This window comes from Haliotis cracherodii, unplaced genomic scaffold (genome assembly GCF_022045235.1).
Source record: "Haliotis cracherodii isolate W230 unplaced genomic scaffold, xgHalCrac1.p SCAF_13, whole genome shotgun sequence".
NCBI lineage: Eukaryota > Metazoa > Mollusca > Gastropoda > Lepetellida > Haliotidae > Haliotis > Haliotis cracherodii.
The window spans coordinates 32814330-32841061 of record NW_027266268.1 but is presented as its reverse complement, the minus strand read 5'-3'; the positions used below and the strand labels follow the sequence as shown (position 1 = coordinate 32841061).

The 26732-nt window shown below is 40.0% G+C and overlaps 2 protein-coding genes across 2 annotated transcripts in view; one reads left to right on the top strand and one right to left on the bottom strand.

Moving 5' to 3' along the window:
- LOC139459198 (tubulin polyglutamylase TTLL11-like) overlaps nucleotides 1-26732 on the top strand; it is a 44565-nt gene that overhangs the window by 8894 nt on the left and 8939 nt on the right. The window contains exons 2-3 of the mRNA XM_071240651.1: nucleotides 511-610; nucleotides 3854-4554. Of these exons, the coding sequence (XP_071096752.1) occupies nucleotides 511-610; nucleotides 3854-4554 (801 nt within the window). The remainder of the gene's footprint in view (nucleotides 1-510; nucleotides 611-3853; nucleotides 4555-26732) is intronic.
- LOC139459197 (uncharacterized) lies at nucleotides 12716-19046 on the bottom strand. Its single transcript, XM_071240650.1, has 2 exons — nucleotides 18938-19046; nucleotides 12716-15228 (listed from the first exon to the last, which is right to left on the bottom strand). Exons 1-2 carry the CDS (start codon nucleotides 19044-19046, stop codon nucleotides 12854-12856), a joined length of 2484 nt encoding a protein of 827 aa, XP_071096751.1. The 3' UTR covers nucleotides 12716-12853.

Genomic DNA, 26732 nt, shown 5'->3' with positions numbered 1-26732 from the left:
TTGATCTTAGAAATGAAAAAAAAGCTGTTACCAAGCAGGCGTAAATATCAGCTTATTTTCGGTTATACCCAAAATTTTGTCTTATTGTACATTGAGTGTACGTTTACCTGTAAAACAAGGCCACAATTGATGGGTTCAGTTATTTCAAAATGCTACTTTGATTTGACCTTGTGTTTGGAACATACTGAAGTAAGTATTACTCAGAATGGTCAGCTGCCGCCATTTTGTTGTCATGGATACAGGGGAGATAACAATGTGAGAGAAAAATCGTTTTCAAAGGGAAACATCATTTGTGAATGAATTTCTGTGTAGATTTTAGTTCAATTAATACAAATAATAACGAAACTTGATATATTTGTGTTACCCAATATACCACAACACAGAAACAATATTGCTGGCATACTGATAATACCATTGGCCCAGGCTCGAGTGTTGCCATGATATTGCTGCGATGTTGCTGACTGTAGAGTAGTTGAGCATTCCCTCACTCACTCTACTCCTATGTTCCAGGTCATCGTGCCCCGGAGAGAACCATGTGACTTCTACTGGCACGCGATTGGCTTCCAGGACCACAGCGACCTCATATCGGGGAGAGTCAACAAATTTCCAGGTCTGTTGTCCTCCTGGGAATAAATCTTTCCCATTTGTTCTTACATCGGAATTCTGTTAGAAATGGGAAAAATATAAAAAATAGCTTTTAAGATCCCTCTGCTAAAATATATGCATAAATTAAAGTGAAATCCCAGCATGGTTATCGGCTAAAAATAGAAATAGAAATATCATAGACAATGCCAACAGAGCATTATTACTGTCATTTTAGGGGGACGGACTTAGCCTTATGGTTATGTGGTGGTTCTTCACGCTTTAGACCCAGGTTTGATTCCCTATGTGGGTGCCATGTGTGAAGCCAATTGCTAATAGTGGTATAAAAACCTAGTTCCCTGATGTTTTCGTTGTACGTTTCCAAATACCACTTAGTGTGTGATGTGCAGAGTTGCTTCTCATTGGTGTGTCAGGATCCTCTGAACATTAGTTTGAATCACAGATTCATGCTGTGATATAACTGAAATATTGTATTAATACAGACGGTCTGGAGTTTGATAAAAGGGGGACACTATGCCAACTTAAAAAATTGAACCAAATGAGACAACCCCCACTACATCCACACCCACACACCTACACACCCCTCATCTTATCTTCATCACCCCATCCCCCACCCACTCACACCCACACACCTCCACCACCCCATCCCCCATCGCCCATCCACTCACACCCACACACCTACACAACCCTCACCCACCCCCACCCACATACACCTCATCCACCCTCCACCCACCCCATTCCCCCACCCACACACCTACACACCACTCATCCACCCTTCACCACACCCTCATACTCACCCACCCCCACCCCACCACCCCACACCACACCACACCCCACCCACCCCACACCACCCCCAACACCTCCAGCACCCACCCCCACACCCTACACCCAGTACCCCAACCACAGTCCGCCAGTGATGATTAATCCCAACTCACTGACTGTGAAAGAGCCAATACCTGAGACAGCCTGGCAACCCAAGTAGTTCGAGTGTGGGTGTGACATGTCACATATTGGCTAACTAAGTTTACAATAAAAATTTCCTTCTATAGCCTAAGGAAACTGCTGCAAATTCCTACAAATGTATTGATTCATATGCACATCATACGATGTCTATTACCATGGGCACTTAATACAAATAATTAACTTCACAGGCATTGCAGTATTATTGAAGCAGGCCATTTCGAACATTCATTTGTGATTTGGCCAATATCAGTTCTTGCATAATGTGTACCAAAGTTCTCATGCTCCAAGTAAAGACACTCACAGATGCCCTATTAATTTCAGGGTATGTTTTTTAACTGCTTTTAACACTTGACTTTAGTCAATGAATGAGTAGGTGTTGGGTATGTCTGACGATATCGGTGCCGCTGTGGTAAATCACCTTGACAGGCTTTGATAAGGGTGTGTTTACAAGGGCTGAAACAACGGGGTGCAAAGAATGATTGATTCAGGCGATTGTCCATGGGACATTGATAAGTACTTTAAATATTTATAGTCAACATCGGTGCCATGCTGTGCTGTGAAGCTGTTGATAAAATGAAATATTTGTGTTGGTAGCGTTTCCATTATTTGTATAGTGAGTGAGTGAGTATGGTTTTACGCCGCTTTTAGCAATATTCCAGCAATATCATGGCGGTGTTTGTATAGACATGTCAATATACATTCAGAGCGTGTTGATGAAAATATTCTAATGAAGACAGTATTCATAGTCACACCACTAGGGTTGCTGTATCCATTTTTTCCACAGGTTGTCCTTTTGTAACTACCCTGTATGTGCCATGCCGAGGGTGGATGATTTGATTTTGATGAGAGGGGAGTGAGCTTTGGTTTGATTTTGCATTACTGTGTAAAGGGCTTCATGGTTGTAGCCCAGGTGGTGTAAGTAGGTTAGCATCCCCCCCTACAGGTGATTTGAACTCTCCCATTAGTAGTGAGTGAGTTTGGTTTAACGCCGCTTTTAACAGTATTCCAGTTATATCGCTGCGTGTCAGCTTAATGTGGGAGGAAAGCCCGAAGTGAAGCAGGTCTTAGACGTTTACCACTTCGGTGAAACCCACGAGCACGTGTATGGTGCTGACAAACCTAGAAACATAATTGGGTCGAACCGGGATTCAAACCCACAATCATAGGTTTCTGGCGTGCCCAAGGGACACAACTCTGCACAGCGAATCGCAGCACCTTAGACGACTGGGCCACCCGTGCCCCCTCTCCCATTAGTACGGCGTGTCACTTTAATGTGGGAGGAAAGCCTGAAGTGATGCAGGTCTCAGATGTTAACCACTTAGTAAAGCAGCAAACACGGGAGGGTGCAAACAAACCTAAAACAATAATCGAGGCAAATCGGGATTTGAACCCACAATCGTAGGTTTCGTGCATGCCCAAGTGAGGCAACACTGCACAGCGAATTGAGGCGTTTTTGACGACCTGTGCCCCCGAAAACATCATGGGAGAGAACGTAACATTTGGTATAGAAAATAATATTGGTTGCATGTTTGTACAGATCTGTATCTGATTCACATGATGCCTCAAACTTGAGGGTTAGTTCTCAGCTCGAGTAATCTACAGTAAACAACGTTTATAATGAACATGCTCATAATGAACTGACGAATATAACGCACTATTTCTTCAGTCTCGGCCATTGGCTGTATATTTTATAAGAAAAAATAATGGATATAATGAACATGCTTATAACGAAATAATGGATATAGCGAACTCAATTTGTGGTCCCACGTGTACTCTGTCAGTGATAATGCTTTTCCTTATAATGAATTGGGGCGGTGGGGTAGCCCAGTGGTTAGAGCATTTGCTCGTCACGCCGAAGACCCAGGTTCGATTACCGACATGGGTTCAATGTGTGAAGCCCATTTCTGGTGTCCCCCGGTGATATTGCTGGAATATTGCAAAAAGCAGCGTTAAACCATACTCACTCACTCACTTATAATGAACTGTTAATCTCTCAGCTGCTCATGTGACACCGATCAGCCAATCAAAACATTTGCGGCCACGTGATTAACTGGATTAAGTACAGAGACCTTGACCCCAATTAATACTCTCAGTTAACAATAGTAAAACAGTGATTGGGCTAAAGTCTTTGAAAGTCTTTAAATGCAACGACTACAGAGGAAATTCAGTCAAAATGCTTATAACTAATACCGTTATAACGAACTAACATTAGTAGTCCCTTTGAGTTTGTTATAAAAGCAGTTTATTGTATATGTATTTTAGAAAAAATATTGCATTTTCATTGCAGGTATACAAGAAATGTTAAGTAAAATCAATCTGTGTCGAACACTGGACTTCATGAGGAATCTGTTCCCAAGTGATTATGACTTCTATCCGCGCTCATGGTTTTTACCCTACCAGTTTCACGAGTTCAGCAACGAGGTCCGACAGCTGACCGAGAAAAAGGTGAAACCGAAACCCACGTATATTGTCAAACCGAGCGAGGGTTCACAGGGCGAGGGTATCTACCTTCTCCGGGAACCCACGCAGTACAACAGCCATAATGGCCGCTGCCATATAGTCCAAGAATATTTGTCCAATGTGTTTTTGTTGGAGAAATTCAAATTTGATCTCCGAGTGTATGTGACAGTGACGAGTGTCGAACCGCTGGAGTTTTATATATGTAAAGAGGGCCTCGCCCGATTTTCTACCATTCCATACGAAAATCCGACCAATAAAAACTTGCAAGAAGTGTTCATGCATTTGACGAATTATTCATTGAATAAGCGAAGTAGTACTTTCAACCAATCGGAGAAGGACGAGGAGGGGAGTAAGCGTAAGCTGACATCAGTATTCCAGCAGATGAACACGATGGGTCACGATACAGAGTGGATCTGGGAAGAGATTGAACGAATTGTGTGCAAGACGATGATCGCAGTTGTTGGCGATCTGAAGATTCATGCTCAGACCTCCATGCCGACCGGAAAACCAGGCCCCAGGTGCTTCCAGGTGAGATATAATGCTGTGTGTTGGGGTGAAACGATACAAGATGGTCACGATACAATATGTAACATCATATAAGCTGGTCACTATACAATACGATACAAGCTGGTCACGATACAATACTTATGATGATACAAGCTGGTCACGGTACAATACGTATCACGAAACAAGGTGGTCATGATACAGTGCATATGATGTTTCATAGATTGCGATACGTAGCGTTATCCAGTATGCATATTTTTGTCAAATTTCATAGAAACTTCTTGACTTTAAATGGTTCAAAGGGAAAGGCTAGCTGTAGACACATTTTCGTAGTGGCTATTTTTAATAACTGGAAATGCTAATTACATTTTGCTGTACTGACTGACCAAAAATGCTTGGGGTCATTAAATGAGTTAGAAATATTTTATTTTAGCGAGTGTACCATCTTGTATCGATACAGTTGAAAATGTATCGTGTATCGTATTGTTGTAATAAAACTCATGATGCACCAGCGACATCTTAGACCTGTGGACTTTTCAGGTTATGTTTTATGAATTAGTGGTGTAATATCTGTGAAAAGCCATGCATAAGGTCACCACAGATCTGTGACCAACGTAAGGTCACCACAGATCTGTGACCAACGTAAGGTCACCACAGATCTGTGACCAACGCAAGGTCACCACAGATCTGTGACCAACGCAAGGTCACAACTGATCTGTGACCAACGTAAGGTCACCACAGATCTGTTACCAATATACATGACCTTGTATTTTCTAAAAAGAAGGTATTTAAAATTTACGCTCAAAGCAAAGCATATTCTAACATATACTTAGTATTGATACGTGACGACCGAACTCCTCATGCATGTGTACTACGCTACTACTCTAATTATTACCTATGATCTGATTACAGATCAATCACAAAGTAGTCTCCGACTGTGTCTCATATTCTGATGTTGTAACTCGTGCAATCAGTCATGTGATATGTGTCAATATGGTAATTACGTTTAGGAATGTAAAGTGCCCACTTATAAAGCCAGGTTGAGCAATACCTGTAGTGGGGCATAAGGGACAAGTCATGCCTGGCCTTTGTATACTCTATTGCAACTAAAAAATGTCTAACACACACAACATTAGACTTGAGTGAGTGAGTGAGTATGGTTTTACGCCGCTTTTAGTAATATTCCAGCAATATCACGGTGGGGGACACCAGAAATGGGCTTCACACATTGTACCCATTTTGGGAATCGAACCCAGGTCTTCGGCGTGACGAGCTAACGCTTTAACCACTAGGCTACCCGACCGCCCCCCTTAGACTTGAACATGCCCTTGAACCCCATCCATGGTGTAGTGGATAGAGCATGGTTTGGAGAGTGGAACTTGCATGTTTGATCCCCTGGCCGCATCATAGCAAAAGATGCTATAAGATGGTACTTGTTGTCACCCTGGCTGGTGCTCGGCTAAAACAAGGACTGGTCGGCTCAAAGTCTGTGTCATATGCCTGAGTGGGGTATCCATGTTCAATTGCATCATGGTATCGAAGTGGGCTAGCACTATTAAACTGGCATATGTCCTGACTAGTACAAGCAGACACACACACATTCATGTCGCTATATAAGTGATATTAAACCCTATTTCACCTCACTATACCTCACATCTCCTTGAACACACCAGTCACGTTCCATAAGGTGATGTCAGTGTTAAAGTATGGCAGTTACAATAATCTTAGTATAGGATCCCTTTATGGAATAGTTTCAATACGAGTGAATATCTACATTCCGGTATTTGTTTTCTTACGAATCTAGTTGCAACATAGACCACAAGTCTGAAAAAAGCTGTGGATTATTATTTATATTCTCTATAAAAGTAAGTATTTTGTACACAATGACTGCACATATTTTGTTACCTGTACATTGTTCATAGAAAGGTAGAACGATGGTACTCTATTTATTACCTACAAGGGCAAACATATTGGGCTTCATAAAAATCATATGTGCCCCAGGGTCATATCACGTCACAAGACAACAGTGTATTGTTTCCATCATCTATATGTCATTGTTGACGTCATTCGAATCTTATTGTGATGTGAGGTCGGAATGACGTCACATTGAAAACGATGCCATTGCTGAAGATTGTTGATGTCATTTGAATCTTATTGTGATGTGAGGTCGGAATGACGTCACACTGAAAACGATGCCATAGCTGAAGATTGTTGACGTCATTCAACAACTTGCTGTCCTTATAGCTAAACACTCAAATTCGTCTCTGTATGTAGACATCTTCTTCAGTAATAAATAGAACATTATATTCGTGTTCATGTCATAGTATGACATAAAACACTGACATAATATCCTCTATACAATGGCTTTTATCATGTCGCAATACACAGGTTAAACACTCTGGTCATCTTTGTGTCCTAACAAGCACAATGTTGCTTACAGCTACCAACAAGGAGCATGTGGGTTAAATACGGTAATAACGTTCACAATCTGCTTGATCTCTTACTTGCTTTGGTGATTATCTCAAATAGCTCGTAAATCTCTTAAGCCTAATTCCATTACTCCACTCCAGGAGTAGCAAGGCTCTGTCTCAGAGCTTAGGGCACAGCAAGCCAACATTTGCCCTTACTTGATCTTACATTAATCTTCTTAACACGCCATAGCCAGAATACTCAGCAGTCGCCCTTCACAAGTTTCTACTTCTGGTGGCTTTGTTCACAGACCTGCAGCAAAACTTATTATGGCCTCAGAAAGAGTTGCATGTCCTGGGCCCTGTCTTGGGAGATTTTAGCGCTAAGCTGATCTTAACTCTCATACTTTAACATCGACTTATGACAGTCGTAACTCTACGATCACTTTGTGGAGCAGGGCCCTGAGTGCTGAGCTTATCGTAACTCTCAGACATTAACATAAACTTACAACAAACTTAACACTGTGATCGACATACGACAGTCGTAACACTCTGATTGCTTAGTGGAGCAGGGCCCTGAGCGCTTAAACGATAGTAAATCCCACACTTTAATATAGACTTACAACAAACATAGTGCTCTGATTGATTTGTGGAACAGGCCCCAGAGTGCTAAGAGGATCGTAAGTCTCATAATTTAACATAGACTTACGACAGTCGTAGCTCTGCAATCGCTTTGTGGAACAGGTCCGGGAGTGCTAAGATGATCGTAAGTCTCATAATTTAACATAGACTTACGACAGTCGTAGCTCTGCGATCGATTTGTGGAACAGGGCCCGGAGTGCTAAGATGATCGTAAGTCTCATACATTAACATAGACTTACAACAAACGTAGCACTGTGATCGACATACGACAGTCGTAACACTAGGATTGCTTTGTGGAGCAGGGCCCTGAGGGCTTAAACGATAGTAAATCCCACACTTTAATATAGACTTACAACAAACATAGTGCTGTGATCAATTTGTGGAACAGGGCCGGGAGTGCTAAGATGATCGTAAGTCTCATAATTTAACATAGACTTACGACAGTCGTAGCTCTGCAATCGATTTGTGGAACAGGGCCTACGACTGTCATAGCGCTAAGATTACTTTGTGGAACGGGACCCCGAGTGCTTAGCAGATTGTAAGTCCAATAGTATAACATAGACTTACGACAGTCGTAGAGCAACGATCACTTTGGGGAAAGATTATGTGTTGTAATGGTGAAAGTGGCATGGTGGCAGCTGTTTCAGGGTGGCAGCTGATCGTAGAATTTGTTAAATCTTTTAAAACCAGTCAGGGCATTAGTAACAAGGATTTATGAAGGGTGCATATTGTGTCGTACCACTCATGGATTTATGCAGTGTAAACACCTCCCTAAATGAAAAAATGAAAATCCTTAAATATCAGGTTTTTTTGTAGCCTTATTCAGAATTCACTGTTGACAAATAAATGTATACATATTTGAAACAAGGGATAAGGAAACACTGGTATGTAGACTGGAACTAGTTTATGATTTGCAGCCAATCGGCGATGAGCATGCTGCACATGGGCAGACAACCCATAGTCCCAGTACAGATTTTATAAAGTTGATTATAAAGGATGAACGGACGAGTGAACACAATAACGGCAGACAAGATAGTTATATGTGCAGTGAAGTGATCATCAAATTTGAGATATATTAAGATTTAAAACTTCTGATCGACCAATCAGAATACCAAAGTTCTTGTAGAAAGAGCGACTGATTTATAAAGTAAGTGTGCTGTAGAAAGAATGAGTGGTCGAGTGTTCAACTGTTGAAATATTCACATCTTGCAATTCTATTAAATCGTGAAGTTTATTAATGTTAATCACCATTCTGTTTGATTAGCAAGCAAACGTTTATTGATTATTGATTACTGATCTGTATACTGATATAATGATTGTTGATACTTGCTTTTTCCTAAGGCAGTAATATGATTCAGGTGCCAACGATTGTCCTTGTCTGTAATTGGAACCCAGATTGTGTTTGTGTGACGAGTGATGTATTCTTATTGATTACTGACACAGTTCTTGTAATGCATGACGAGAATACTGAAATCTAATTTCCTCTGTACTCAAGCTCAATCTCATCAAAATTAGACCTTAGGTATCGCTGTCGCTAAACAAAAATCTGAGGACATCCCATTACAGGTCACTTCAGAACGACCTTTCATCCCACCAATCAAAGCGTCGCTTACCAGATCATGTGTTTTCTAATTATGCAACCTTAAAAACATTTACACTGGGTATTCAGAATGACAGTTTATACGCCCTTACGACTGATTCCATCAAAATTATCTCTCGCTTCCATGGGATAAACATTTGGACGGAGGAGGCGTTGCACACTAATTGGGAAGCACTGCCATACAATCGCAACCATATATTAGACATTCTGGAATGTTCGTTTGGTCAGTTTTCAGAATTTTTTATTGAGAACTGTGTCAGCATATTTTTCAAGTGTAGTCTGGATGTCGCCAGGTTGAAACGAGTGTCGTTAAGCTCAAGAAAGCTGCTTTCCTATTGGCTGATGTCGTTTTCTTGTTTGTCATTTCAGTGGTCAGTCAAAGTTCGCGAAAGGTCGTTCTGACATGACCCGTAATAGGATGTTCTCAGATCTTTGTTTAGCGGCATGTGACTGGTTACCATGACGTCACAATCAAATGACATCATTAATGGCTCTGCTACTGAAGCTGTTCGCAGTACTTTTTACACTGAAGACACTGCTAATTACTGTCTACAAAATGAAAAAGTTGGAAGAATGATGTTGGATGATAAATAAAATCTCACCCTTGTGTCTTTTGATATCAAATATATCAACACTCGTTGTTAAAAGTGGCATATATCCTCGGCAAGCCTTGGAATTTTTTCACTTTTATCAACTCTTGTTGATATATTTAATATCAAAAGACATTTGGGTGAGATTCTCTATTTATTTATATACATGTTTGTTTTTTAAATATTTAGAAAATCAAGATGTTCTAGTCGTAATGACCTCCTACATGGTCTAGTGGATGGAGTGTCTGCCTGGTGAGAGGTCGGGTGTTCGATCCCTGGATGCATCATACCAAAGATGTTAAAAGATGGTACTTTTTGTTACCCTGCCTGGTGCTTCGCATTAAGAGTATAAAATAAGTACTGGTTGTCAGTTTTCTGTGTGTGAGTGGGGTATATATGTTAAACTGCGGCATGGTATCTCAGTGGGTTAGCACTATAAATCCAGCATTAGTACAGACTAGTACAATCATCCACAATCATCCACAAACACAGAAACACACTCACGCACGCACGCACACACACACGCACACAGTCCTGCATGTCCTGCAGACCTGATTGTGTTTCTAAATGGTCGACCCCATAGGCCAGGTGATACTTTAGGTCTTCCAGCCTTTGGGTATGGCTTGATGACTACCTCTAAGACAAGGGTCATCCAAAAAACATGGAAATTAATTGGTCTGGTGTTAGCCTGCAGGCACTGTCAAACATTTAATTACAAACATGTTTCACTTTAAGTACAGTTTAATTCTCATAAGTCAAACTACACAATCAATATTTTGGTTGTCACTATAAAAGACGCCATATTGTACACATCATGGTATCTGCATTGATAACATGGATTTGTGTTGTAGTGTTATACACCGTGGCTTTTGAAAATGTGAAGAAGTCACAGCACATGTTTTACTTCAGTAACTAGTTTTCAATGACTACCCGGTAGACATTTCTTAAATAATACTGAAAACAAATAATTCTTTGGTTGCAAGGAAACTCTGAAATATTCAAAACATTAGGATTTGTTAACATGACACGGAAGGTATAAATGTAATGCTAGATTTTGGGGAGGGTCACTGACAAAATGGATGGCTATTTGCCTGTTATAATATTCTACATTTCTATTATATTTTAAAAAAAATTAATGAAAAGAAATCAGACCCAACAAAATAAGAGGCTAAAATAGATTTCAAATACATATTTGCCATTCTTTTGTCAAATGTTGAGATACATGGCACTTTCATATATATACTAGACAAAAGAAGTTAAAGAAAACCCAATTTTTTCATATGACTATAGTTAATCTGCCATGGCTTGTGGGTATTCGGCCTTCCTCCAATTGTGGGTGTTCTTTAACTTGTTTTGAGTAGTATATATATTCTTCACCTGACATGAATGCTTCAATGGAGACAGCTTAAGCTACAACTATAGGAGTCTAAAGGCTTTAGTCTATGTGTTTTGTGAGTACCTTGTGTAGAATGGGGGTAATCTGTTGCTGATGGCGTGATCAAGTCAACAAGCAAAGTTAAACTTGCCAGGACTGCCAGGACTGCCAGGACCCAAGTTGTGCCATTTACTTAAGTTTGTCAAGCTCTGGGTCCATATGCACAAAGTGATTTTAGTGCTGTGATGATGAACTCTTATGCTATATCATAGACTGAGCGTTAAGATCATTTTGTGCATGTGATCCCAGCATCTTGCCGCTTATACGAAGTCATGCCATTTACTTAAATTTGTCAAGATCTGGGTCCATATGCACAAAGTGATTTCAGCACTATGATGATTGTAACTCCTGTACTCTAACATAGACTGAGCATAAAGATCATATTGTGCATGTGATCCCAGCATCTTGCGGCCTAAGTTATAATACCTGCAGTCCAAGAATGAACAATGAGGCCAACATTTAATATTACTTGGGATCACAGAGGAGGAACTTAATATATTTTTACCCCAAAAACTCTTGAACATCCAGCAAATGCTCTTCTTATAAAATTGAGGATAAATTATTTTTTTCACAGCATTTTGGGAAACTCATTATTTTTTGCAAAAAACAACTTTTTGAGAACCCCTCAGAAACTCAAAACAGTGAGCCCCATGGCAGTATTGCAGATTTACCTAACTGAGTGAATTATCTACCTCTGACATGTGAGAACATGCATGCTTGTTCAGAAAAAAAATTAATCAGTAAAATTAATTTTATTTTTTTCAAAAATTTTAGAAAACAGGTGATCCAATATAAAAAAAGCAAATGTTGATCTTATAACATGGATGGACATAACTTGGAGTGGTTCAAAGTAAGGGGGAGTATGGCAGTTCTTTTAAGTCTTGTAGCACTTACATACTCTTTTACAGAAAGATGTTTAAAACAGCATATAATTTAAACTACTTTGTAGTTTTTAAGAGTGCAGAATGAACTGTTCAGACAGTATATACTGTATATTTCTTTGAAGAAGTGCCATTTACTCAAGATCTGGGCCCATATGCACAAAGCTATTGTAGCATTAGGATGATCATAACTCTTATGCTATATCACAGACTGAGCATTAAGATAATTTTGTGCATGTGATCCCAGCATCTTCCCGCCTATACCAATCGTGCCATTTACTTAAGTTTATCAAGATCTGGGTCCATATGCACAAAGTGATTTTAGCACTATGATGATCGTAACTCTTATGCTATATCATAGACTGAGCATTAAGATGATTTTGTGCAGCAAGAAATGTTTAGACAGTATACTGTATATTTCTTTGAAGAAGTGCCATTTACTTAAGTTTATCAAGATCTGGGTCCATATGCACAAAGTAATTTTAGCACTATGATGATCATAACTCTTATGCTATATCTTAAACTAAGCGTTAAGATAAATTTGTGCCGAAAGAACTGTTTAGACAGAATATACTGTATATTTCTTTGAAGAAGTGCCATTCACTTAAGTTTATCAAGATCTGGGTCCATATGCACAAAGTGATTTTAGCACTATGATGATCATAACTCTTATGCTATATCTTAAACTAAGCGTTAAGATAATTTTGTGCCGAAAGAACTGTTTAGACAGTATACTGTATATTTCTTTGAAGAAGTGTCTTTTGTAGTCAATGATGTGGATTTTCAGATTTGACTCTGACAATGTTCTCAATGTCTTGTATTGAACTAAGGCTAGCTTGGGAGTCGGACTCCGATTCCTGCTGACTCAGGGATTCATTCATGATTCTCTGTTCCCGCTTCGTTGGCCTCTTGCCAAGTCTCCGATCTCGCACATACTTTCTCCGATTCTGAAGAGCTTCACCCAGCCTTCTCCACAGCATGTCCCGGAAAGGGACGAGGTTAGGTGCCAGTGTGAACGCGCACTGGTAGAACACTTTTTTCTGGTGTTCACTGATGGCCCGTATGCTCTGAGGAACGTCCTGCCACAGTTTGGCCATCATGGCTGACTCGCGGATCACCTGTTGTCCAAGTCGCTGTGGCTCGGAAGGCTTACCTTGCTTTGATTTCTTTGTCAAGAGTTCTTCACCGGTGTACTGGGCTATTCCTCGGTCTATCGTACTGTAGATTCTCATTTCGGGGACTTCCTCCATCACAAAAGAGTCCCACATGCCCGAGTTCTCCAGATCTTCGTTTGAGACTGCATCATCAGACTCTTGATCAGTCCTCATGATGAAGTTCGATGACTGTTGTTCATCACAGGAGGTCTGCAGCGGGGGTTCAAACAAGCCGACAGGTTTCCTGTCTATGTGACTGTCATATTGAACAGGTCCTGTTCGGATGTGATGGTGTCTGGAATCAGATTTGGACATAAACAGCCGTTTGTGGAGGTTTACCTTCTCAATGTCAGCAGGGGGGTCACATCGCGTATCCACTTGCCCATCCTCAAAGTCCACCATGGAGAAGTCTTCTGAATATCTTTGCCTTTTGATTTCAGTCCTGTATCTAATCTCAGCTTCTTCTTTGAGAGCAGAACAGGCAGCAGAGGACAGGAGAGACAGGTTCTGGGAGCTGGAGGAAGAACAGTCCAGAGCACTCCTCTTCCTCCGGAACACTTCTTCGTTTTCTCTCACCATCTGCTGCTTGTGGTCCGCCTCGGACTCTCCACTGTTCTGAGTGTCCATTGTGGAGTCCGGGTATGTCTGTCTGTCTTCATCTTCAGCAGTGTTGTACATCATCGGGACCTGATTGTCAGAGACGTCCGGTCGACTTTGGGTGGAGCTGGGGCCATTATTCCAGTTGGGTGGTTTCCTTGCTCTGTCGCTCTGACTAGATGAGGTGGAAGTATCCGGTACCTGGTCCTCAAAGTCTTCAGCAGGTTCCGGAGAGTCGCAGTAGTCGAGATCAATAACATCCACATCCGAAGAAGCTGACTGTTCATCCAGCCTCTTACCACGTTTGCCCAGTACCTTGTCTCGGAGGTATTTACGGCGGTTCAACAGAGCTTCTCCAAGTCTCTTCCACAACAGGTCCTTGAACTCTCTCAGATTGGGAGCCATGTAGAAGGAATACTCAAAGAACATCTCCTTCTGCATGGTAGTGAGGAGCTGAAGACAAGGAGGATCATCCCAAATGCCTGCGCGTGACGACGCCTCACGGACCACCATCTGCCCCAGTCTCTGGGCCTCGCTGGGTTTTCCCTGCTTTGCCTTCCTGCTGAGAAGGTCCAGACCAGAGAACTGGGTCAGTCGGTGGGTCAACACTGATGGAATAAATTTGGAATCGGTCAGTTCATGTTCTGCCTGAAACGGGGACTGATGTCTGTTGGATTGGGAAAGATCTGCCGGGACATGAGACTCATTCTCAGCAGCTAGCCGTGACTTGCTTTGAATGAAGTGTGATAGTGCAGCATGGGAAGATTGTCTTGGGTATTCTCTGTAGTCAGTTCCAATGGTGCTTGCTTTGGTAGAAGCTTTTGATGACCCGTCTTGGCTTAAGTTCTGAGGTTTTAGATGATGAGGTAGGGAATCTCTTGTAGAGCTGTTTTGAATGAATGTAAAATGTTTCAAGGGTTCTGTCACAGATTTGCTGTAAGATAATGCCATCGGAACATGATGAGTTTGTGTCTCAGTCTGGTTGTCATGGATACTGGTGCCATGAGGATTTTTGCACAGTCCTTGGTATGTGTTGACATCAGCTCTATAACAAGCACCTGTTGTGTCTGTTAGTTTCTCAAAGGATCGAATCAGGTGAAACTGCTCCTCTGACAGAACGTTATCTTTCGTACCAGCTGCGTAAGATCCAAATCCACTGTCACTTCGAACATTTCTGATTGATTCGGAAACATGACTGTTGGCAGTTTTCTGAACTCTGATTGGCTCTGGGGTTGGTATATCCTTGGTTTTGATTGGATGTGTTTGAACTGGATTGTTGTCCTTTCCTTGAAGGATCTTCCTGACAAGATGTCTGTCTTTGAAGATGCTGAACAAATCCTTGATGTCGTTGTCCGTCAGCTCCGTGAACACCTCACCATCCACCTGATGCTCTGAAACAGTAACAGAAAAGAAAAATGAGTGAATAAGGTTTAATGCTGCTTTGAACAGTGTAAAGTCATATCACAGCATGTCAGCTTGATGTGGGAGGAAAGCCCTAAATGATGCAGGTCTTAGATGAATTGTTTGATAGGCTTTACTTAGAAATTGACGAATGATAAAGTAGAAATGATTTTATGGTTGGTTGGTTGGTTGTTTTACGCTGCACTCAGCAATATTCCAGCTATATGACGGCGGTCTGTAAATAATCGGGTCTGGACCAGACAATTCAGTGATTAATATCATGAGCATCGATCCACGCAATTGGGATCGATAACATGCATCAACCAAGTCAGCGAGCCTGACCACCCGATCCCGTTAGCCGCCTTTTACAACAAGCATAGTCGCCTTTTACGGCAAGCATGGGTTGCTGAAGACCTATTCTACCCCGGATCTTCACGGGTCTGATTTTATGGATAACAACTTCTTTATTTACTGTGAAGGCGACGTTTCAGTGTATAAAGAAGTTGTTATCCATAAAATTATCCCTACTTTGTCAGGTCTTAGATGTTTATCAGTTTGGTGAAACCCACAAGTATGGGTATGGTGCTGACAAACCTGGATCATAAGCTTCTGGCATGCCTTAGATAGGCAACTCAGCAGACTGAAATGTGGCACCTCAGACAACTGAGCCACCTGTACCCAAAAATCAGAGTTAGTGAGTGAGTATGGTTTGATGCCGCTTTTAGCAATATTCCAGCAATATCACGGCAATTAACCACTAGACTGCCTGCTTGCCCGTCCGCCCGTCCCAATTCAGAATAGGACTACCGCCATAAGCAGTGTAATTAGTGACCCAATGTCATGACCTCTCCTTATATTTTTTCTTTCATGTCATGGGGCGGTGGGGTAGCTTAGTGGTTAAGGCATTCACTTGTCATGCCCAAGACCTGGGTTCGAGAATATTTTTCAAATTTCACGTCTCATGTGAAGCATACTCTGTTATCCATAAAATAAAATGCTTGACAACTGACGTTGAATAAAAGTGCCAAGCTCAGTGTGTTTGAAGTTATGTTTACTGGTTTTCTTGGTGGGGAAAAAACATGTTCCTCCTCACTCACTCACTCACTCACTATATAGGTCGTCACAAGAGGCGTCACAAAGGTGATCTGGCTCAATGATTTGGTTGATTGCATGTCATTGTATCCCAATTGTATTAATCAATGCTCATGATGTCAATCACTAAATTGCTTGGCCCAGACTTGACTATTTACAGACCGCCATCATTTAGCTGGAATATCGCTGAGCGTGGTGTTAAACAACAAACAAACATGGGATGTATGATATAAAGGGTAAAAATGTAGCCAAGACTTGTTACACACAATAACAAATTTGTTATCCATAAATAGTTATGTCTTCAAAGCGCTGCTGAATTGTGTCCCTTTGAAGCCAGGAACTGCCGATTGCTCATAGTGTTAGTTTGAATCCTAAATTCACTGATTATTACCATACTTGATATTTTAGCATCATTTCTCGATATTATTTACAGAAGCTGTCCAGGAAATATAGAACTAACAAGCTTTAGATGTTCATTTGGAATCTTAACGTCAAATCAAATCTTGACATTCAAGTCTTTACAGTATGATAACTATTCTCGAGTACTTGAAATCTAGTCTTGACATTTTGGAATGTAGGCCCTGACAAATTTGAATCTAGGTCTTGACAAATGTAGAACTGTCTTGACAATTTGGAATGAAATTCTTGATAATTTGCAATCTAGTCTGCCAATTCAGACTTAGTTTCCAGCGTGACATTTAAACACATCAACATTTAGAGAGAGTAATCAGTTTTAATAGAGTTCTACAAAATATTGAGAGTCCCTTGGGCACGTCAGAAACCTATGATTGTGGGTTCGAATCCGGGTTCGCCCCGATTCGCACCGATTATGTTTCTAGGTTTGTCAGCACCATGCCCGTGCTCGTGGATTTCACTGAAATGGTAAACGTCTGAGACCTGCATCACTTTGGGCTTTCCTCCCACATTAAGCTGACACGCTGCGATATAACCGGAATACTGTTAAAAGCAGTGTTAAACCAAACTCACTCACTCACTACAAAATTTTGAGTTAGCCAACAAAGAAAAGCTTTGTTTTGATGACATAACTTAATCACTCCCTGCGACAACCTCAACTGTATTTTAGCCATGTTCAATTACAGGCTCCAGGTTATGTTTAAAGAGCACAAAAGAAATTCTATCAATGCATGTTTTTTTCTCATCTGAATTTAATTATTTATTGTTTTGTGAAAAAAAAATTAGTTTAACAGATAGATCTGATCAGTAACACTTTATAGCGTAGGTTTATCCTTTGTTTTATCCTTACTTGTTGGAAAACATTCTGAGCTTTTCTAAAATGTCTTTTTTGTTATCACAAATATTTTGTGAGCGACAATTTATCAAAGAACACAGTTACGTTCCCTGTGAAAAACATCTATACAAGAAGAAGCATAAGTGTTTTATAATAAGTTTCTGTTGTTTTTAACTCTACTCGGTAGACACGTTGCTGTATTTCTACTTGTGATAAAGGGCGGTCGTGTAGCCTAGTGGTTAAAGCGTTCGCTCGTCACGCCGAAGACCCGGGTTCGATTCCCGACATGGGTACAATGTGTGAAGCCCATTTCTGGTGTCCCCCGCTGTGATATTGCTGGAATATTGCTAAAAGTGGCGTAAAACCATACTCACTCACTCTACTTGTGATAAAGGCAGACAACTCCAGGCATGTGTTGTGCCAGAGGTTTAGGGAGTTCGATGAAAATGTTCAGTCACAGTTGTTATTCTATGTACAAAATTAATAGGGACAAATCACAGTAGTTTTATGCATTGAAAAATAATGAAATTATGAAATAAAAATAGAAAAAACACTTATCATCTTTCAATGTAGCATGGATGATACCTTAGAAAATAAAACCTATTTTTAAAAGCGATTTCATTTGGATATTTTAAAAACTTTTTCTGCCATGTATGAGGTTTTGTTTATTTGTTTGTTATTTAACGCCGCACTCAGCAATATTCCAGCTATATGATGACGGTCTGTAAATTATCGAGACTGGACCAGACAATCCAGTGCTAGTGATTGACATCTGAAGTATTCAGTATCTACAAAAACTAAATTGCAAATTAGAAATATTGATACGATTGATATAAAATATTATCATATTTGTTTGACAAACTGGCAATTTGGTAATTTGAGGGGGAGATCAGGAAAAAAAAGGAAAAAATGACACAGCGAAAGGTGGGGAGGTGTGGGGTCTGTTCTGTTTTTTCAAATAATTATTTTTAAGAATTTAAACATTATTTAAAGACTGGTCATTTAATATATTATAGGGGAGGGTGCAAGACAAAATGTTACATGGATATAGGGGTGGGGATGAGTGTGTGTGGGGGGTGTCATGAAAATATGTTGATACATATGATACAGTCGTACCACTAATCTCACCCCCCTTTCCCCACCCCAATAATAAATGACCAGTCCCTTAATGTATCTCTATGAAACAAAAATGTAAAAACTATTTTTTTACAAAACTTTATATTTGTAAATCATAACAAATATAAAGCCAATCAAAGGAATACATTTTTTCTAGATGGATTGTAATAAATTATTCAATATGAAACCCAAGATATGACAAAAGGTAAGGATTATGAAAAAAACTCTTTTAGAATAAATACCTCGAACAGCGTTCACACCAATGGCACTGACACCAAGTTTGGACAAATACTCAGCAATATTGCTGCAAGACATATGATTCAGTGCCCCGCGTCCAGTCATCGCGGACATTAGTCCAGATTACAGTTCAAACACCAAACTGTCAAAATCCATGGTTTCCACTGAACAGAATCTGCCATCATTCTCAGTTATCAGCTAGATCCACGCCATCACATTCACCAGACTGTTTTTTCCACGGACAAACTTCGCAAGACTGTAATTGTTTCAGGCTTCATGGCAAGAAGTGCCATTAGCGACCTGTGATCACTGTAGCACGCTTCAAAGGTTACTGATCGTGGGTATCCTCCATGTTTTTTTTTGTTAGATAATGCAGGTGTGAAAAACTGCTTGCGGCTTATGGAACACTGATGACTTTTGAATAATCCCAGCACGTCTAGCCACTGACTAGAGTAATGGTGTGGTGGCTGTTATCAGAATTCTGGATTATATTTACACAAATAGAGACACATTTAGCCAATTATGGCATCGGAGATGGAGGCACCTTATCCTTGTGTCTCACTGGCAGTGAAATTCATCATCAAATAATATGTCTAAGCTGGCGATTGGTTAAAATAATGGACCTCACAGTGAATCCATTACTGCCTGGTCATGAAAACTAGGTCATCCCCATTATTCACCATGGCAACAGTCCATTAAATACCAGCTGTCAGAGAAGAAATGGAGTCCCCCCTCTCTTTACATCCTCACTATAATGCAGAAATGGGAGACATATGTTTTTGAACATTTTGGGCTATATCAGTAATAGAGTTTTTCTATGAGACTGATTTGATTGTAGCAATGTCATAAATTAATTGTTTATTTGATGACAATGATGGTTATAATATGCTTTATAGCGAGGTTTACAGGTCTATTAATACTTGGAGATGTGGGTTACACCTCAATCTGATGTAATGTATTGACTGTCTTTGGTAAAACTATAGAAATATTACTGGAAGGCCATTTGATATTAGGTTAAAGAGATAACTTAACTAATAGATATCATCAAAGGCAACAAGCACTTGCTTGAGGAAATACATCCTTGTCAATAAGGTCTCTTAAGATAAGATAAGAAATTTATTGCACAGAACATCCCATATTTGAAACAGATTGCAAAATGTGCTACATTACAGAAACATAAGACTAAAGAAGGATGTATGGGAGTGATATTGAAAGTTGTAGTGCATGATAGGTTACATTACCGATGTTGTAGAGGGAAATATTATATCCTGCAACATTGAATAAATGGGAACAGATACTACTGGTACAGTTTGAAACATTATTTCACATGTTTTAAAAGGAATCTTAATTTATCAGGCCTGTTTTTGAAGGATCATAGTCATTTAGCTTTCTGAATATGTCATTTGTCAGTTTCATAATTTTTGTGATGTAATTGTATATTGATGTGCCCACTTCCTGAAATTATTATATGTTGAGAGAAATTCTCTAAAAAATATAAAGTATTTTTCAGGATGTCTTTTAATCAATTTCAGTACTAAAAAACACCCACCAAATTAGAATGATATGAAAAGGGATGTCTTCCTCAAACATAAAAAAGGGATGGAGATATTATTAGAGGAAAAGAATTTGGGATGTTAGAAACAAAATACAAGTGGAAACAAATCAGAAAAGTCCTTTTGTTTTCATTCAGCAAATCCAAAATGTTTGTACTTACTAAGATGAAACTGTGTCAAAGTACAAGACTGGCATGTCGAACACAGCACACTTAAATTCAGAATATGTTTTAAAGAAGAAAAATAAAATTCAAGTAATTAAAATTGGTTCCTCAACTACAGACAAGAATTTTTTGCTAAAAACCTAAGAAATAAAAAACGGCTAGGCAAAAATTAAATTTGCATGTTAATTATGAGAATAATAAGTCCATTTATGATGCACTAAATTCCATTCACCAAGTGAGACCTCATGGCGCAACATTATCTACCCTGGTCAATGGATCAGTGTACACTAAATTTTCATTCTCAGCTCCCTGGGAAGTATCCAACCCAAATATATGTTTTATTTCTTTTACAAATAATATTATGAATTAAAGTAAAAAAAGAAATAATAAGTAAAAAAAAACCAAGTTTGTATACTTTATTTATTGTTTTAATTTCATGTTGGCACATTTGTGAATCGAAAACAAGAACAAATATCTGGTAGTGTAATGAAAAGCAGAAGGAAGGCACTGATAGATAAATGTAAACTCACACTTTGGGAAAAAGATATCCCTCTACCTAGCGAAACTCTAAGGTAAATAAGGTCTAAACTCATAAGTAAATATATACTAATGTTCATCAGTATTAGACCCGTGAAGATCCGGGATAGAATACATCTTCAGCAACCCATGCTGGCCGTAAAAGGCGACTAACAGGATCAGGTGGTCAGGCTCGATGACTTGGTTGATGCATGTCATCGATCCCAATTGCATGGATCGATGCTCATGATATTACTGGATTGTCTGGTCCAGACTTGATTCTTTACAGACCGCCGTCATATAGGTGGAATATTGCTGAGTGTGGCGTAAAACAACAGTAAAATAAAAGTTTGATAAATACAAACAGAAAGTTTGTTATAAGCACACAATTTCAATAAAACACTGCAGTTTTAATATATTTTTCCATTCTAAAACATGAATTGGTCTTGTTAAATGGATAGAATTAACCAAGAAGATAAAGTTTACTTGTGTGATTATGTCTCCATCAAAGACTTTGCCTGAAGCTGAGGAGTGGCCTGCATTTTGCTGAGAACGTACTTATCTCTTTTTGTTGACTTTTAAAGCTTGAAAATAATAATGTCATTATCTAAGACCTGGATCCACTTGCACAAATCCATCTTAGTGCTAAGATTATACCAACTCCCATACTTTAACATCACCTTATGATAGTCATAGCGCTAAATTCGCTTTGTGCAAGTGGGGCCAGGTGAGCTACAGCGGTGTGACACACTTATTCAAATCCTTGGGTCAGAATATAAGTCATATGTTACGAGTGGAATATTTCTCGGGACTTTAAAATGTACAATCAATGAATAGAGCTGAAAATATTTTATCAATACCGTATTCTACGTAATAAGCGCCCCGCTCTAATAAGTGCCCGCGGCGATAATTGCTAACATATTGACCAGTGAACAATCCCAATTAGCACCCCTTCCGATTGATCAATGTACACAAGACTTATTAATTCGCGTATAATACGCACTCATGTGTTATATGCACCCTTAATTATGGGCAGTGAAATTCTGGAAAAATGTATCTGTCGTACATAAACATTTCAGGCTGTCAGCATAAACCACGAAATTTATCTTTCAACTGTGTTTTTTCCATCAAAATAATATTCTAATAAGAGCCCCCTATTTCTAATTTTGAGAGAGCCCTGGGCGCTTATTACGTCGAATACGGTACATTTGGTATTTGGTTGAATTCTCCCATGGAATGAAGGCCTGTGCCAAGACTTCAATGACGGTGCGTTTGGAATGGACAATGTATGCCCGGTGTGTATTCTCTGTACGTGTGCTACATACAAGTCTATTCTGTGTCTACTGAATCCATTAGGAGTGTTTGTTAAGGGGGTGGGGCCCTGTGTGAGGAAAGTACCTTCTTGATCTTTCTATTGGCAGTCATACATGCTTTATCACCCACATATTTATGGGGTCAGGAGAGTGGGTTTTCAAATGTAGACTGTTTACTTAATCTACAGTAATCAATGTTCCCCACCCAATGATGGGATTTTGCTTTTGTTTTAGATGTTTGTTTGTCAAAATATACTTTTTGTTTTGTTTATCATATGATTTGAATTTTTGTATATTGTTTTGGGGCAACAAAAAAACTGTTTGTTCAAAGAGGTAATCATGAGTCATTCAAGAATAATTATTTGATTGGCATCCTGTGAGGTTTGATTGATAAGTTGGCAGAAGGAATTGTGTAATAATGAAATCTTTTGTTGTCAGTGAGTGAGTTTGGTTTAACACCGCTTTTAACAGTATTCCAGTTATATCGTGGCGTGTCAGCTTAATGAGGGAGGAAAGCCCGAAGTGATGCAGGTCTCAGACGTTTAGACCATGGGTATGGTGCTGACAAACCTAGAAACATAATCGGGGTGAACCGGGATTCGAACCCACAATCATAGGTTTCTGGCGTGCCGAAGGGACGCAACTCTGCATAGCGAATTGCAGCGCCTAAGATGACTGGGCGGCCCGTGCCCCCTTTAGCTGTCGACATTACATGATGTCATAGAGGTATTGAGTCAGTTGAGGAAATTGTTTAGCTGTGACAATAAAGAAGCAGGGTTCTGTGACCTTTGAAAAATGATCAAACATTAGAACCATGCAGTGACCAAGTACTTTCAGACACAAACCCATCTATGTAGATATGAGTACAACACAATGTAAGGATTCTCCTATGCCACTTACCGTGGACAGCAGAGTTTAAGCATGGCAGAGAGAGCCTTGAAGACAACTCATCTCTATCATTCAGCAACACCAGACATTATCAAGAGAGTACCCGATATTTAGACGACCAGCTGGGTAATGACTGGGTGTCATATTGCTAGTTCAGTAGGCTTTTGCCAGGAGAGAGTACATTCCATTATCACAGAAACTTTGGCAGTGAAGAGAGTATCAGCTGGGTTCCAAAGCTTCTGTCTGGGACAAGATGGCTAATAATAACCTATCTGTTTGAAACTGATCCAGTAAGTTTCTTGCAACAATTAGTGACTTGATGAAATCTGGGTTCACTATAAAAATTAAATAATAAAAGAAGTGGAAGCATTTGACATCACAAACCCCAGAGTAGGAATAGACTGTCTCATCAGCTGGAAAGATTATTGCATTCATGTTCTGGGATGCCAATATGGACCAAAAGCCATCCATGGAGATATGAGCACCAGCAACAGATGCCCCTTCATAAAAGAGGTGGGCAGCAGAGTTTAAGTTATGCAGGGAGAGCCTTGAAGATGACCACCCTCCTGGAAGGCCTGTGACGTTAGCAACACCAGAAATGATCCAGAGAATCCACAATATGATAACTTTCCGGTGAATGACTAAGCATCATATTGGGAGTTCAGTAGGCATTTCCTACGAGAGAGTACACCCATTGTCACAGGAAAGTTTGAAATAATGAAAGTATCAGCTTGTTGGGTTCTATATCATCTGACATCTAATCAAAAACGCACCAGGCACAACATGCTTTGTGATAATCTAACTCTGTTTGAAGCTGATTCAGAAAGGTTCGTGCAACGATTAGTGGCTATCAATGAAACCTTGGTTCACCTGTTCCAGTTCAAACAACAATCAAAACAGTGAAAGCACTGACATCACCACCACCAAAGAAGGCAAAGGCTGTCCAATCAGCTGGAAAGGTTATGGCATCAGTGATCTTGGGGACCGCCTCCGTGGTCTAATGGTAGAGTGTCTGCCCGGAGAGTAGAAGGTCTGGGGTTTGATCCCCAGCCGCGTCATGCCAAAAGACGTTAAAAGATGTGACTTGTTGTTACCCTGTCTGGCGCTCGGCATTAAGGGGCTAAAACAAGGACTGGTCGGCTCAAAGTCAGTATACTGTGTCTGAGTGGGGTATTCATGTTAAACTGCGGCATGGTATCTCAGTGTGCTAGCACTATAAATCGGCATCAGTCCGGACTAGTACAAGCAGCCACACACACACACATGCAAGTGCATGCATTTCGCTATATAAGTGCAATAATCTTGGACGCGACGTTAAACCCCATTTTACATCACCTCACAACTGATCTTGGATGCCGAGGGTGTCATCATGGTGGACCATCTTCCAAACAGCTAGACAATGTACGACGATATAAGACAACAAACAAACAAAAACATAGGGTTACACAGTGTTTTGTATCATTACATAAATGAAAACCATTTGTAATAATTAATAGTTTACAGATTTCGTATTAGTGGCTATCTTTGTCAACATTGTAAACTGTTCACTACAAATCTAGGTGAGCTGTAATGCTGTGGCACTATTTCTTTTTCTGTAAGTATATTTATACTATTCAACAAAGGAAATACCTACCATGGGTAAGCTGACAATGACAGCAAAACCAGATGAAAGGAGCCAAGCCAACTATCTGAGTAGCCATTCATCACGTCAACAACAGACCAACAAAGTATTTCAAGGGCCCTTTTCAACAACATATCCACTGACTTTCAATATTTATGATCTCTTATGATTGGTCTGTGTGTCACATGTCTAGTTTTTGGAGTATCATAGCGTCGCCTGATCCTATAACTCTTGTGTCCGGCATGTTATCATGTCATGTCCGTAGGGGAATAAATACACTACACCATAGGCTGATATGAATAAATAACACCACACCATAGGCTGATATGAATAAATAACACTACACCATAGGCTGATATGAATAAATACACTACACCATAGGCTGATATTAATAAATAACACTACACCATAGGCTGATATGAATAAATGACACTACACCATAGGCTGATATGAATAAATGACACTATTGATACTATTTGTGATATGATAATTAGTTCATGAAGTTCTCTTTGCAGGCCTCAGCTAGTGCCTTGTTAGTTGTGGTTTCCTTTTTCTTATCTCACCTGACTAAAGAGTCCCATGCTTCATTATCCAATCTCATTATAATCGGATCTCTTTCTCCGATACAATACTCCTCCCCGTGAAGATCTGAGGACCTTCATTGGAGGTCGTGTCAGGTGAACTTTCTAATCAGCCAATCAGAGTCAAGGTTCTAATTCTCAGCGTGAGCGAGGGAAGCATTTAAGTGTCACATGTGAGTGAGTTGGGTTTAACGCCGCTGTTAACAGTATTCCAGTTATATCACGGCATGTCAGCTTCATGTGGGAGGAAAGCCCGAAGTGATGCAGGTCTCAGACGTTTACCACTTTGGTGAAACCCACGAGCACGGGCATGGTGCTGACAAACCTAGAAACATAATCGGGGTGAACCAGGATTCAATCATAGGTTTCTGGCGTGTCGAAGGGATGCAACTCTGCACATCAAATCGCAGCACCTTAGACGACTGCGCCACCCATGCCCCTGCGTCACATGTGACACAACATACCAGTATGTTAGTTTGCGCATCAAACCAATCCAACATCTCTTGAATATGAGTAATTCTCATATATTAACCAACATGTATTGTATTCACGTTTCTCTTGGCATCAGTATATTATCACAGTGATCTTAGCACCTTGAGAGTTAAAATATGGCAATCACCATCATCTTAGCGATAAAATCAGGCATACCAGACTCATAAACTGCGATGTCTGTTCCACCTTGTAACCCATCGACATACATAGCAAACCAGAACGTGAAATACAAGTATGTTCTCTGCTCAAAATATCAATCACTGGTTTGTGTGGTCCTGACTCGATTATTTACAGACTGAATTAGGGCTGGGACGGGTAACTCGGGTACCTGGATCAGATGGGTATTTAGTAGGACCCGGGTACCCACAGGACTACCCGGACCCGTGGTCATATTGTTTAATGACAAAAATTATCTAGAACTCTATGGTTACACTACAAGTCACTAATGTTCCCATTTCTTTCTGACTACGCACCCATTCCTTCTGACTTTTCATAAGGTTGAATAAAAATATAAATAAATTCAACTTCAGTGTATGAATGACCAGATTCTTAAATACATGTATCTAAATATGTTTTGCCAGGGCTATGCTAAAAATGTTCCCAATCGGACATTTTGAGACATCTCCTGACACCTACAGTGGGTACCAGGGTAGGGTCGGGTAATAGTGGGGT